Below are 15,382 nucleotides of genomic sequence, written 5' to 3' on the forward strand. Positions count from 1 at the left end.
TCACCTAGGGCTTCACGGATCTTGGTAGGGTCAGAAAAACCCCTTCTCTTTTTATTCAAATCTACAAATTTGCTTTGAGTATCCTTTGTGTGATCCTGAAGAGATACCATATTCACAGCCTGGGTCCCAGTGGAAGTGGTACTTGAGTGGGGAGAAGGTGATAAACAGCGAGGTGATTCGACTGGTACAGAGGCTGGAGGCAGTGAGAGGGGGAGAGAAGAGGGCTCCTCCTCAATTTCAAGGATGACCTGGTTTAGGATGCTTGGTTTGGCCTGGTCAGATGGTAAGGTTAAAGCACTAAACTTCTCTAATTCAATCAAGAAGTTGTCGAGGAAAGATGACGGTGTTGGAGCCAATGGGTTTGCTGGTTGACACCAGTCTGTCAGGGACAGCCACCCTTGGGCAGTTCCCTGGATGGCTCTTTTCTCTGGGCTAGGCATAGCATTGTACACGGGAAGACAGATGTGTTCACTGGAAGCCAACTTATAAATGACCAGGAGTTATGAAGTAAAACAAAGAAAATAATAACATATGAAAATACAATGACAGAGGTGTAGTGACGAATATAATTTTAGGTTCTAGCACAGACATAGATGGAAGACAATGGGAAGATTTCTAGATTGGGAGAAGTTATTCGAAACTTAAATGCATAAAATCATTTAGGCTAATTGTAAACCTTGTGCACATAACCAAACACTCTTAAATTCTGGAAGATAGCAGCATCAAAAGAGAAGACAGAGAGCTTCATAGATATCATGAGGGTGGGCAATGAAACCCTAAAAGGTTCAAAATTAATCCACTTCTCTGAGACTACTGTGTGGACTCTTATCTATATTTCAAGTATATCTGGGGATTGTCAGCACAGAATAATATCTAATAACTATGCTTTATTTTAATCTCTGAATTGATTGACTGATTTCCCTCCCCACAGAGGCACCCACTCTTGACTTTTCACAGTTGTCCCATTGTGAGGCATAAAGTATTTTAGACTAGTACAAATGAAAATGTTTATGGGAATAAGCACTAAAATATATTTCCTCATCATAGAGGCCCATGATCTGAATGAATCCAATCTTGCTTAAACTTTGAATCACTGCTTCAAAGTTTAAAACACCTCCAAAGCAATTGTTTTACACCAAAGTGGAGTGGAGATGCCCACACAGAGCCATCTCCTAAGTGTGATAGTTTAGGTAAGCCCAAGGAATATAATTTAAGAAGCTGGATCTTGGGAAGTCAAAATATCATGATTTATAGTTTAATATTACTGATATAGTTAGAATATTTTAAATAAAACAAAAAAATGCAAATCAAAAGAAGTGCTCCTCAAGAGCCAGCTGAGTAACTTGTGATGTATAGTGCTCTTCCCTCACTGCAGGGGACAAGCGATGCGTCAGGCTCTGCATAAAGGGCCAAGAAAGAGGCTGGCAAGGTGACCTTTGAGTTAGTGCTTTCTAGACGCTTGACTTTGGTTTATGAGGAGAAGTCTTTCAGAGAAGGAGATGCACATTCTGGTTGGCTGTTTAGGGTAATACTTCACTCATGCAGCCAAGGGAAGCCTTGGGCTTCACTACGTCCAAGTGCACAGCTTTTCCCACTGAGTAAGTGACTTAAAGTGTCCTATTGTAGGATGGGGCACCAGTGGGACTTATTTACATCTTAAGGGAAATATGATGAAATCTCCTCCTGGGGTGTATCAAATGGCACCAAGTGTTTAACACAACCGTGTGAGCATCTTCGTGAGGGATCCAAGTCTGCTTAGCCATTGATATGAAGTCATACTGTACACGTGTTTTGTGATGGGTTGACAGCCATATTGGTCGTAAGATGAATTTTCTTCTGATAGTCTACAAGTTCTCTTACTGGCTAAAGTTCTATTTTACACTTCTTGCTACAAACACAGAAGTGTTAGGGTTGGTCTTAGTGTTTAGATTTTGGGAATGAGTGAAATTGACAGTAACTCACGGTGAATACTTGAATTTTTTTCTCTCATGTGGACATAAATATTATGTGCATGAGAAACCTCTAAATCTCACTATAGTCATTACAACCATAGTATCTACTGCTGACTTCACTGTTACTGTCCCCATGTCACCTCTATTCTTGTTAAAGGGCTAAAGAGCAAAAACTTTAAAAGAGACTTGATAATACTAAAATTAAATGATACTTGACAATACTAAAATTAAATGTTAATTTTGATTAAGGAGTACCTATATCACAAAACTTACTATAGTACAAAGTTAAAGTTATTTCATATTTAAAAAAAATTTAGAATTAGATTTTATTGTACCAAAATAAGAAATAATACTAATTTATATTTTAGCCTTTCTCAAAATAGAAATACATCAAGCTGTGATTTGAATTTGCCAAAGAATGATTCAAGAATTATTAATGCATTCCTTTTTCTATTTGTAAATATCAATAAGAAAATAGGAGGTTTATCTTTTTTTTCTGCTTTTATATTTCTCATTATTTAAAAATACATATTTTCCCCTGAAATTGACTAGCACAACACTACAGGAATTTCTTCCTTCATTAAGCCAATGGCATCACAGGATAGCTGCCAGTTGAACTGAAACTAGAATTTCTTTCAAATTATGGACATAAAGATTTTTTTTCAGCAGTAAGAAGAAGACAATTGGTTACTGGTGAAACTTGTACATTCCTCTATTAAAATGTGGTATTTGTACATCCTTCTATGTAAAATGCAGTATTGTAATACAAACCATGGATTCCATATTCAGTAAAATGACAAAAACCCTGATTTAAAAGATTAGCTTGCCACTGTTAGTTAGACCATATGGGAGAAGTACTTCAGTGCTATGTAAGCATTTATAGATACAAGCTTTTCTCTCCTGCATCCATTTATTTAAAGGTTCGGTCACGTGAGGGTCATCTGCGAGTTCTCTTAAGATAAATGGATGGTAGGTAAAACTTATATGAATGGATGAAGATTCTTTTCCATTCTCAACAGAAACTACTGAAGGAAGGATATTGACTTTTACATATTAAATTCTGGAAACTTCATAATCAAACTGGGGCAGAGTGCTCAGTTATCCAGTGAGAGAGAATGTGTGGTAACTGCCCATGACTAAAATCTAGTTTTTTGAAGAGGATTAAAATTAATTAGATGCCAAACCTTAGACTTTTTAAAGGAAAATATGTCAATTGAGATGGATTCCTAGGTTATTTACTTAGGTGGGGGTGGTTTGGGCTCCTAGGGACACTGTCTGAAAATAACCTCGACTTCATACTTTCATGGTGTTAATGGTCTATTCTCCACATCCTTGCTCCAAGCTCAACAATTAACATAACATACAACCAAATACATCACTATTATTGTTGGGAGGCATTTGACAATATTTTGGAGATAATTTCACTGGTTCTTTACATTTTTGTATTTTAAAATCGCAAAGGAGAAAGAAACCCCTACATACATACATACATAAGATATCTGCCAATTCAACAGAAAACTGAGGAAGAAATTTTGGGGACAAGGGAAGTTGGAGGATAGGCTTGATTTGATGGACCAATTCAGGAGGGAAAGTCCCTAGATTGTATTGAGAAAAATAATCACTTTCAGCTTAGCTACCTAAGTTAAGCTACCAGCTTAGGTGAAACAGTGGAATTTGTGGCTTCCAAAATAATAAAAAAATTGGGTATTTCTAATTATTGTATTTAAACTAATAATGGAATTATAGGTCCTAAATTAAATATAATGCCTTAGGCTGTCTATGAAGAAAATACCTTAAGACTTTCATAGAATATTATATACCTAGTAATTATATAATGATTAGATATTCTATAAATGTACAAATCTGTATGTGTGTAATTTATATACATGGAAATACAGAGATGTATCAAGGAAGGTTGATGATACTAACACTTTCTCTCTTTAACTTGAAAATGGAATTAACAGAAATGAACATTTAACTTTTCACAAAAGCATCTACTTGAGGAAAATTAACTTTATATTTTCTAACCTGAAGCTCAAGTATATGAATACATGAATTTGTTTCTTTTCAGTAGATATGATTGTCTGATATCCCCTAAATCGCTTACGAGCATCACATTCTGAGACCCCAAGCACAGAGGTAACATGATGGAATGGCTTCTTACCTTATTGGAGCTTAGGCTGTAAATTCTATCACTGGAGTAGCTGTGGGGTAGAGGAGGGTCGGGGTAATCCTCAGAACCTTTTGCATTCCTCTTGACAACTTCTACGTAGGAGACAGGGAAGATGCCTTGTCTGTTGGTTCCTGGGATTTTACCTTCATACCAGTTTTGATCAACTCTTTTGAGAAGAATAATCCTGTCGCCCTGGAATGAGCATTGGGGAAATGCATTATAAGTAGCGATACAATGATGTTAAAAAATGCAACTGTCATTGCCTTCTAGTAAGACGGTAGTTTTCTATTTGGAAAAGTTTTATGCCTGTAGCTTTTGCCTGGTCAGAAGAATGTGAGCAAGGTCCCAGTGTTCATTAGAAAAGCATAGGTTGTGAGCAAAGATCTAGGCTAACCTTCCATTCATGACGTTAGAGCCCTAAGGATCATGGGAATGGGCTTATGCATGTTTCATGCTGGTTCAGAGTAAAATGACTTGTGGAAGTTATTTCAAAAGGCAAACGGTATGAAAGGTGCTGTATCAATGGCAGGACCTCATCTAGTCTCTACTAGAATCATTGTGAGGACATGCACCAAGAAGAAACGGTGTCTGAAATGGGTCACAGACGCCATCTTCTGGAAGGCACAATGGTGGATGACCTGCTGTCTTCCTTCTGCAATCTGCATGTCCTGAGATGTGACAGAGCGAATGAAAAGGATGAGGCAAAGATGCCACTCTCGAACATCCCTCGCTGTGGAGAGGGCTCGTGTCCCCCTGGGTTTAACACCAGCACCCCTTCATCTGCCCACTAAGCATTTGAGTAGAATCCTCAGCTTTTGCAATAGTAGACATCTCTATGATCACTATTACGCTTCCTTCAGCGAGCAGGCCAAAGGTAGATAACTGTGGGGGACAGGATCTGATAGTCATGGTGGTGACATCTACTGATCAGATTCAGCACAGCAGGGAGCCCCTTCCAGTGTCAGTGCCTTGAAGATTCTCTTTAACTCAAAGTGCCGGATGGTTTGAAAGTGCCTCATCACCACAGAGCAGAACATACTGAAGCATAGGGAGTCTCCCCAAATAGCACGGATTTTCTCATGCGCCCAGAACAGGCAGTTGGGAGTTAGGCTTTCTGGGGTTATCTCACACAATGACCAATCTTTAAAGCACGGCACAGACGATGGTACACTGTGCAGTGCTGTGTGGCATTCTGGGTTAAGTGGTGCACAAGGAAAGAAAGAGAGAATTGCCGATGATGCAGAACTAGGGATGGAAGGAGAAAACTAGACCGCCTCCTGCAGACCTGAACCGCCCCACTTTACCAATTACCCATAGGCATAGCATATTCTTGACCATTCTGATTAACACTACCATATTCTCTGTGCTGTGTGGAGACCTGGTTGCCGCCAATATATCCATGTCATTGTTTAGCAAATGATAACAGTGCTTCATGTATTATCCTGAACTGTGCAAGGAAGGAAATGAAACTTGTATTGGATAGCTTGCTGGAGAAATTTGGATCTATCACAAGGCCTAGTGAAGAATGATCAAGCAAACAGGATTGCATTGATAGCTCTTCAAAACGGCTTCTAGAGAGGACATGTTTTCATTACATTAGGACCACTCCCTGATTCCAAGATAGAGAAAAGTAAGTATTGGCAGGCTTATTTAAAGTTGAGTAATGAGGCAGTGTAAAGACATTTTGAAATCTTGTAAGTCTCAGGATTCCACACATGCACTTCTTGGCAACCAGAGTAAAAGGCACCCCTTGGAGGGGACTCAGGATCATGATTCTTAGGCTAAGCCATAGATAGACTGGCTCTCAGAACTTGGTTTCACAGGGAAGGGTCACAGGGAACAGAGGTAACAGTGACCCTGGACAGTCTTGAGTCCTTTGTGAAAGAAGACCTAGAATGTTCTAGAAAAGGAGGTACCCTATCTTGGCTTCAGAATTGCACCGTCTCTGAAAACACCCCGATGAAGAACACAGACAGGTTACCTTTCGCAGGGAGAGTTCCACATTTGTGTCTGCATTGAAGTTGTACTTGGCTATGGCTTCTCCGATCTCTCCCGGCTGGACTGGGGGTGGCGGTCTCGCGGGCTGCGCTTTTTCTGGGGGTGTTAGTTTCTGTAAAGGAGAACAACCGTTGGCTTCCTAAACTTGTGACAATCTTTGGGACAGCATCCTTCAGGAGGTGAGGAGGAAGGACGTACCTCTACGTATGAGATTGGGAAAATGCCCACTCTTCCGTGGTGCTCCCCCTCATACCAGTTCTGGTCAATTTTCCTGAGGATGTAGACGGTGTCTCCTTTCTTAAATGACAGCTCCCTGGAGGAGACATGGTCACGATTAATGGACTCCTACTGAATGAGTGGCAATTAGTACTATGATCTATATTCTTTATTTATCTGAGAAATACACTCCCCACACACAAATATCTGCCAAGATGAGGATTTTCCTTATGCACTTTGACAAGTCATGTAATGTAATCTTGGAAATGGTTTTGAAGAGCAAGTGTATAGCTCTCACCCTATGTAAATCATATCCTGCACTGATATGAAATTTGAGATAGGGGGTGGATTATCGTCACCAACTTAAAATTTTAGAACAGACATGGGAATTATAGTCAAGTAATTTTTCTTCTAATATGAGTATAGATACTGTCTACTTTAGTAAAACTCTATATTCACTTAAAATTCAGGATATATTCAGCAAAGGAGAAGTTGCTTTATTCTCCAGTTTTCATAGCCCTGTCCCTTATGCCAGAGCTAGAACCCATTTTGATAATTTGCTGTATTTTTATTGCATTTTTAAATGCTGGCTATTGTGGGCCCTATGGGAAATGAGAATTCACCTTTTCCTTCTCTTATCTACAACTGAGACATTTTGTTGGGTGAGTTACATATTTGTAGTTTTATAATTACTAGAGTTGGGTTTATTGAATAATAAAATAGCTTTAAATGAATACTTATTTAAAACACATACACACACACGTGTGTGTGTGTTGTTCGTGTCATGTACAAAAGCATTTGCAACTCCTAATTTAAAAGGACTAAAATTGGCTTCTTCTGCAGTTTCAAAGATGGTTGGGTTTATGAGCCTTGGAAGTTACATAATATAGAACCACATTGGATGTGACAGATGTTCTTTTACATCTTTATATCTCCTGAGAAAAGAACAAGAGGAGGATCATTAAGCTATAATAAGACAAACCTATTCATAGGATGAGCAGACCCACTTCCTTCTTGACTTAGATGCACCCTTCTAAGCCGGTGAATACTTCACCAAAAGCTCACACAGATTTCATTAGTGTAGATGGACACACAGATGCTCTCTGTGAGAGTTAGGATGGTAGAGGCAGGCAGTATCATGGTCTTTCCCCTACAGCAACCGGGAGAGCAAGATATCCTGACTCTCTGTCAGGGCCCGCCATAGGAGGATGGGGTCCATGAATAGGGTGAGGGCCTTAGTACGTGGGGCAATTTAAATGCAGTAGTCCGGTCATATTCCTAGTTCTGTCCTCAATGGTGTACGCCATCCTCTCTTTGAACTTGTTTATATTTTTTATTATTTGTGTGTGTGTGTGTGTGTGTGTGTGTGTGTGTTTGATGTGGGCACCCACACAACACCATGCGTAGAGATCAGAAGAGAACTCTTAAGTGTTGGTTCTTCCCTTTCACTGTATAGAAAGGCTCAGGTTAGCAGGCTTGAAGCCAAGAGCCTTTACCCCCTGGGCCACCTCACCATCTCTAAGCCTTGTGGGTTTTTCGTTCTTCAACTTAGCTTTCAACTTATTGTTTGAGAATATTATACATGTCTACAATGTGCTTTGATCAGATCAAACCTCACTCTTTCCATTTTAACTTTTCTCATCTCCTCCCCTTTCCCTCTCAACTTCCTGTACACCTTCCAGAACACCTAGAAAACCTTTTGAGTCCTAGGCAGACAGCCTTCCTAAGTTATATACTCTACTGTGGCACATACTTAGGAAAAATTTGATGGCTTGTCCCAAAGAACAAATAAAATAAATATAGTTTATATAATTTTTTTATAACATCTTACAAAGTGTCAACATTGTGCCCAGAGTACAGAAGGAACACAGTGATTGTTACGGTGGGGTTTGTGTCTCCAATGCTCCACCAAGACCCCAGTGATGCACGGCTGTGAGGTCGTGATGGGAACTTTGAGGTGAATCCGTGGGAGGATTTCTGGTGATGGGGAGGGTGATGTGCTTTTGAGTGAGACAGTCCCCTCCTTTACAGATCTCTATAGACCCATAGACCTCTCTCGTTTACCTGCCTTGTCTTCTAGATGAAGACGTTCCTAAAGAGACAGGAAAGCAGCACAAGGCTATAAAAACATCAAGACTCAAGGACCACAGGACAGCAGTGGGCTTTCCTGGAAACCTCTAAGCTTTGAATGCCGGGAGACAAGGCTCTCTCTGCAGGACGCGCTGTGTACAGCTGTTCTTGTCCATGCCATCAACTGCCCTTGATGTAGCTGGGTGAACAAATGCTCCCAAGTTCCCCTCACTAGGAGGGACAATTACTCCCTATTGCTTTTTAAAAACTCAATTCTTGACAGGAAAATTTCTAGGAAAAAATACTCTTCTTGTTTCCCTACGAATCCCTTCTGAATTCATTGTGACTCATTCATGTAACTGATGGGACGTGCCGATTCACAACTGAACTTGAAAATGAATAATCCTGCCGAGTTAGTAATTCTAAAAGAGATAGCTTGAGTGGGTTATAGAAGTGAGCTTTGAGTCTTATTTGTAACACACTCATTGATACACACACACACACACACACACACACACACACCTCACAACAGTAGTAAATATGAGGTTCAAACATAGTGAATTTTTATTCCACTTACTTAGAAGTCTGAGCTTTGAAATCATAGACAGCTTTTGCAGGCAATTTCTGGAAAGAAAGGTAAACAAACATTTCGCACCAATTTAAAAAAAAATAAGATTTCACATAAGGACTATAAAACACATGTAACTGAAGTAAGATGCACAAGTTACAGAAGTATCATTTAGTGCTACCCACAGAGCAGTGAGCTAAACCAGGACATAGCTGGCTTTATCATCAGGCTTCAGTTTAGGAACTAAGGTAGATTAATGCTGCAATACAAGAAAATACCCAGGAAGCAGTCTGTCCTAGGTGTGCCATTTTCGAATACTACAGACAGACAGCTGTGGAGGGCTAGGTAACTTCTATGGATTGACACTAGTCTGCCTGCGTCATAAGAAACAAAACACACAAAGGAAGTTATAGTCTTCACTAAATACTGACTATCCAGGAAGTAGCCCAGTTACCAAGAGGTTAGCCAAACATATAGGAATGCAGGGTTGAGGAATCCTTTGACTTATCTTTTAGGTATGAGGTAATACCCATGCCTGCCCTCAAACTCTTGGGCCCATGAGTCTAATTGAGCACAATGTACCACGTAGTTAATGATATCAGTTCTTCCCTTCTGCCAATCAGTAATTCCTTCACCCCATTTTTCTTCCCTTGTGATTCTAGTGAGCATCAAGAAACTTGGACAAATTCTGATTCCATAAGGGTCCCAAGGCTATCCCAGGAGCTGTCAGTCAAAGCCCTCGTGGTTTCCAAGGCATAGGCATTCTAGCTCTGGTTTAGGGTGAGGAAGCAGGAGTCATTGGTGCATAAAAACTTCTTAATGCTACAAGAACTTGATTGATAAAAATCTGTGTCTGTTTTCAGAAGTACTCTCCAACAAAAGTACTTGTATAGATCACTCCCCCTACACAAAGCAAGCCGATTAGAATTCTATTAGTTCATGAGTACCCAAGACTGAGAAAGGGCTCACTGCCCAAAGGGCATTCCAAAGAGGAAGTGAGGGGAGTGTGGGCCCTAGACTCAGCCTCTAAGCAGAACTGCTTCTAGGCTCTCGTGACTGTCTGGTTTTGGTCTCAATTATTTACAGGTTTGAGGTACTTAACTGGCTAGTGAGTGCTTTCTCAGAAGGTCCTTTAAAAACACTCTAATGCTGTTCAACTTACTACCTCTTTTTCTGGAATTCCTCTTCGTTCCCGTGATACACTTCTTCCCAAGTCAGTCAGAGTAGACGAGTAACTTCTAGGGGACTCGTGATCTGTTGGAAAGGACAAGGGGAATGGGAGTGAGATTTCACTTCACTGAAAGGAAACTGGCTAGCCACTTTCCCTGGTGGCAATCATTTTACCCCCAAATTTGGAGAAATGTCGTTGATGAGAACACGGATGTAAAACTCATACGTAACTGTAAAGTAATGATGTAAGACATACACACATTGAAAATGAAGAAATATACAAATAACAAGTATTCTAATCATATATAAAATATTATATTGCCAATTAATTACACTGCAATCCTTGGTGTAGATGATTCGTTATAGGGATTTTCATGCTCCAAATTTTTCACGGTTAATATTTCTATTCTTTTTGGTTCCAATATATAATTATTATTAGATGCAGAAAGAATGGAACATTTAAAAATGACACATTTCTAGAAAGAAATGTTTGTGAAATCCAATCTAAGAAGTGATGATGAAAGAAAGATAAAGTATGAACATGACAGGACTACAGTCATACCCCACCCAGTGTGTGTGTGTGTGTGTGTGTGTGTGTGCGCTTGTGCTTGCATGCATGTATGTGTGTGCATGTGTATGCACATGTATGTGCATGTGAGTGTGTGCTTGTGTATGTATGCATGTATGTGTGTATACATGTATGTGTGTGCATGTGTGAGTGTGTGTGTGCATGCATGCATGTGGGTGTGTAGTGTGGATGCATGTGTGTACATGCCTGTATATGTGTGTTTGGATGCATCCATGTGCATATGCATGTGTATGTACATGCCTATGTATGTATCTATGGGTGTGACTGTTTGTACATACTTAAGATTCCATATCTTTTATGACTTTCCCTTGTACATGAATGTTCAACCAATCAGAAAGTAAAATATTTATATATTTAAAACAAGCCTCATATGAAATTTCCAAATTGCTTATGAAATAGTGAGGCCTTGTCCTCACTAAAGCAAATTATAAAGAGTTACATTTAAAAATGGTGACTACAAGTCTCCCTCTCAGTTTCTTGAACCTAACATAGTTGTGTGATTTGCATGCGGGATGTAACTAAAGGTATAAAAGAGTCTGGCAGCATCACAGAATTTTACTTGCGTAACTGGGTCAGTGTTTAAAAAAAAAAACATTTACTCACTTTAGCATGTAAATATGTTGAATACTACAAATCATCAAGATAATTTTTATTTACAGACAATATATTTTTTCAATGCTTCTAACTCACGTTTTGATAATGTACTATATATCAGGGTATCAGAAAATTGAAGATGGTAGTTAAAAAATTGGATTACAACTTGTTTCAGTCTTAATTAGTGATTAATTAATTAGTGATTTCAAATTCTAATTTTTTTAATTTGAAATTTATTATTTATCAAGTCAATTAAAGGTATACTATTAATATTAGTAAATTATTATTCCATTTATCCTATCCTTTTGTAATATATTATTTTGTGTATGGGCTTTTATCTGCATGTATGTGTGTGCGCAGTGTCTTTGATGGCAGTCTTTGCCTGGGATTGGAGTTATAGACAGTTCTGAGTTGTGCATACTGGGAATTGAACCTGGGTCCTCTGGAAGATAAGCAAGGACTCTTAACCACTGAGCCATCTCCTCAGCCCTGTTTATTCTAATTTATTGTGTTTCAGCATGTTGTACAGTACAAGTTAAAGTGAAGGTAAATACCAATAAGTAAAATTGTCCAGCTATTATTAACAATTTTGGGTTTTTTGTCATTAGAAATTATATTTTACATCACATATTTTTTAGTTAATAGGGCTTTGAATTCTCTTGCTGTTACTATAATCTGAGTCATATGGAGAAACTTTATCCTCTTTGCCCTTCATTTCTCGATGGTAAAACAGCCCTTACACTCATACGAACCCATCGACTTAGGTTGGTTTCAATGCATCGGCTACAGCTCACTACAGAGCTAGTGTGCAACGCTCTCCACTGACAGCCCCCAGCCAGGTCTGGAGTATTACTCTAGTCTCATGACATGTTGGTCTTACACAGATTCACTTGAGAATTAGATAAGAGTATCAAAGCATAGTGTTTTAAAGCTATATTAACTTCAGCTAGCTCTGATTAGAACTGCCACTTGCCTTCTAACCTTTGTGCTCACCGTGGAAATGGACTTACTCACGACTCATGTTTAATGTAATCCAATCCACATTTCGGTATAAGATCATCCTAACAGAAATAGCAAGAAAAATCAAGTAATGGAAAGAAAAAAAAAATGAAATCCTTGAATGATAGAAATCATATCTACATCTTAAAGATACATTCGCAAAATTCCATCCAAATTGTGTCCCTTTTTAAAAATTTCTTATTTAAGTTTTTAAACTTTTTTAATTGTGTCCTTTAAGTGGAGGGAGCTATGGAATAACTTGTGGGGACCAACTTCTTTGAGTATTAAGTACAGAGTTCTAATGTTAATATAGAAATCAAAGAAAAGTCTGTGAAACTACTGGCTTTGATTCATAATGAGCCCAAATATATCTTAGGGATATGTATATTGAATTATGGTTTTTGTCTTGTTATTTTTTTTTTTGAATTTGAGAGGTGATTATTGTATCCCAATATTAAGTGGTGAATTTGTGTTTTCTTTTACTTTTAAGGGAGTAAATGTTTGTGAATTGATGATTACACATGAATGTCAGATAATCACACAGGCAAACGAGAACTAGGGAGTCGGACACGCCTGCGCAACACAGCCCTTTGCTTGGCCACACATAATGACGTCACGTGGTCTCACAACTCAAGAGCGATGAGATGCAGGATGGAAAAAAAACGAATGCGCGAAAGGATGGGTCCTGAGCCACATGAGAAAAAGAAAGAAAAGCTCGTCCACCTTGGAGACTCAGCACACTACCATAGTCCTGCGCGTGGTAGCTGCTGGTCGTGTCCACGTCTGGGAAAGAGGCACTGTGAGGCATTCTCCCACAATCATTTTGGTACAGGGGACAATGAATAGCACCATCTTGAGGCAGTGGGTGGAAAGGCTGGTGCATGGGGCTCCTTTTTAGAGCATTAAGAGATGAATTCCTTTCAGGAATCTGTGGCAGCAGTTCACTAATAAGCCTGTGCAGGATGCTGTTGTCCGGCAAGCTTCCTCTCCGCTTTTCAGCTTTTATTTGGTCACAAATGTCTTTAAGAGCAGAGTCCAGAGCCTCAACTACAGAGGCTTTGCATTTTGCCTGCTCAGTTTGTTTTTGAGGAGTCAAAACTTTTTTCCTTCGGAAAGGCACAGGGCTGACTAGAAACGCGAGTTTAGATAGGCCAGGATCCATGTCTTGCCTTCTGGGTCGGTCAATATTTTCATGCTTAGCTCTTTCGTGTTTTAACATCGTGGTAAATCGAGTGTAAGAAGCGGGGCATCGGCCTTTGCAGGAACTGATGAGGTGGCGGTGATGGTGGTGGTGATGATGGTGGTGATGGCTGGATCCGTAGAAACTTTCAGAGGAAGTGAATGAAAAGTGGTCGAAGTCACTTTCACTACAAAAGGACGACCCTTCGACGTGAACGTAGTCGCTGTGGTCAGACACAACCCCATCTTGGTCACTGTCGGAAAACTCCATATGTGTTCTAGGTTGCTCATCGCTGGTGACCTCGATGTGGATGGGTACCAGGGTGTTCGACTTGCAGCTTCGCTGACCCTGAGAAGGGTGTCGGACCTGGGTTTCTTCCTCCAGGAGAGACTCAATAGAAAATCGCCTCTTGGGGCACAAACCATTTTGTGGGGGTTCTAGGGTTACAGGAGATAACATTTCATCTCCTAGATTGGGCATAGACTTTGACTTCTGAATCAGCTTCTCAAACTCCGAGATGCGAGTGGGTACCACGTCCCTGGGCACCTCCTCGGTGGACGACTGGCTCCAGCCGTGGAGCAGCCCCCTGTGCTGCTGTTCCTTCTCGTACTGAAGGATCCTGGATTTCACAGAGCAAATGACCTCCGAGTTCATCAAATCCTTGCGGTTGATGCGGTGCATTTTCTTGTACATTTTGAGGAAGCCTGGGGCGTTATGGGCTGACCTGTGTTTGAGCCTAGATCTGCTGTTCCCGCACACTTCCGGGATGTAGGGGGAAGTCCACGTCATGGGGTCGCTCTCTTTGGAGCCTTCGTCACATAACAGAGAACCCATGCTTTCTGACTTGGTTTTAGGGTCTGGGAAGCTGCCGCAGTCATCATTCAGGAGATCGTCACAGCTTCGTGATTTGATTTTGGGGGAAACCGCCTCTTCAGTGCTACTCCAGATCTCTGCATTTTGCCGGGCCATTTGCCAGCCATTCTTGAAAGTGATGGCCCTTTGAGAGTCCTGGGGGACGTCCAAGTGCCTTCTATAAGCGCCGCAGCACTCTAACTCACTAGAGGGCGAGCCATCGAGCCCCGAGTAACTGCAAAGGGGCGGACACATTTTGCTATCATCCCCACCTTTCAGTCCAGAGCAGCATGGCAGGAGAAAGACATTTGGAGAAGTTAAGAGGTTCACAAAGAAAGGAGAGCATGTCACTATTAGCACAGCAAAGGAAAGGCGGTTAGTGTGGGTTTAATACACACTTAGCTTTCATTTCAGAGGTATGCTTGATAACTACTAAAGCAGGATATTTTTCAATGCAACTTTGTAGACATTACAGTGAACACAATCACACATGCGAGGCACTTGGTGTAGCTAACACATTTCTGTTCCACAATTCAACTGTCTTTTAGCCAACAAGGCATGCCCACAACTAGTAGCATCTCCTCCCACCCTCCCTCCCCCTCCCTCCCTCCCCCTCTCAACAATATGTGAATTATGATCTTCCCCAAGTTCTCCAGTTCTTCAAAAACTAGCAATTCATTCAGTTAATATGTAATGCTTAGGAAAGGAAGATGATTTAACTCTCTATTGCAAGAAAAATACTTGAGTTTATCAGGATCCTTTTACATTCGGAATTGTATCTGAAAATGATGGATCCATGGTATTTCACTTGTTACCTAGGACACTTGCTTGCGTGGATGAGTAGAATATAATGAAGGTATGTTAGTGAATGAAGAAATTACTTTCTGAAAGTTAGGGCCAGCTGCCCACCCACACAGAGACCAGTCATCATAACCAGTGTCTTGCATACATACCAGCCACTGTTTCCCTTTAACCAGTGCATGGCAACAGTCTTAGTGCAGCAGTTGTTATGTGTACCTGA

At 40.3% G+C, this 15,382-nt stretch overlaps 1 protein-coding gene across 7 annotated transcripts in view; it reads right to left on the reverse strand.

The window, feature by feature from the left end:
• The window catches only part of Sorbs2 (sorbin and SH3 domain containing 2), an 88,681-nt gene that overhangs the window by 17,936 nt on the left and 55,363 nt on the right, over positions 1-15,382 (reverse strand). For 3 of the 7 annotated variants that reach the window (XM_032918513.1, XM_032918510.1, XM_032918512.1), the window contains 6 exons: positions 13,053-14,633; positions 10,143-10,231; positions 8,987-9,033; positions 6,322-6,436; positions 6,107-6,235; positions 4,117-4,317 (listed from right to left, as the gene is read on the reverse strand). In XM_032918513.1, the coding sequence (XP_032774404.1) occupies positions 4,117-4,317; positions 6,107-6,235; positions 6,322-6,436; positions 8,987-9,033; positions 10,143-10,231; positions 13,053-14,633 (2,162 nt within the window). Of the gene's footprint in view, positions 1-4,116; positions 4,318-6,106; positions 6,236-6,321; positions 6,437-8,986; positions 9,034-10,139; positions 10,232-13,052; positions 14,634-15,382 lie in introns of all 7 variants that reach the window. The other 4 variants (XM_032918515.1, XM_032918516.1, XM_032918514.1 and 1 more) reach the window with 2 other exon arrangements.

This window comes from Rattus rattus, chromosome 13 (assembly GCF_011064425.1).
Source record: "Rattus rattus isolate New Zealand chromosome 13, Rrattus_CSIRO_v1, whole genome shotgun sequence".
Taxonomy (NCBI): domain Eukaryota; kingdom Metazoa; phylum Chordata; class Mammalia; order Rodentia; family Muridae; genus Rattus; species Rattus rattus.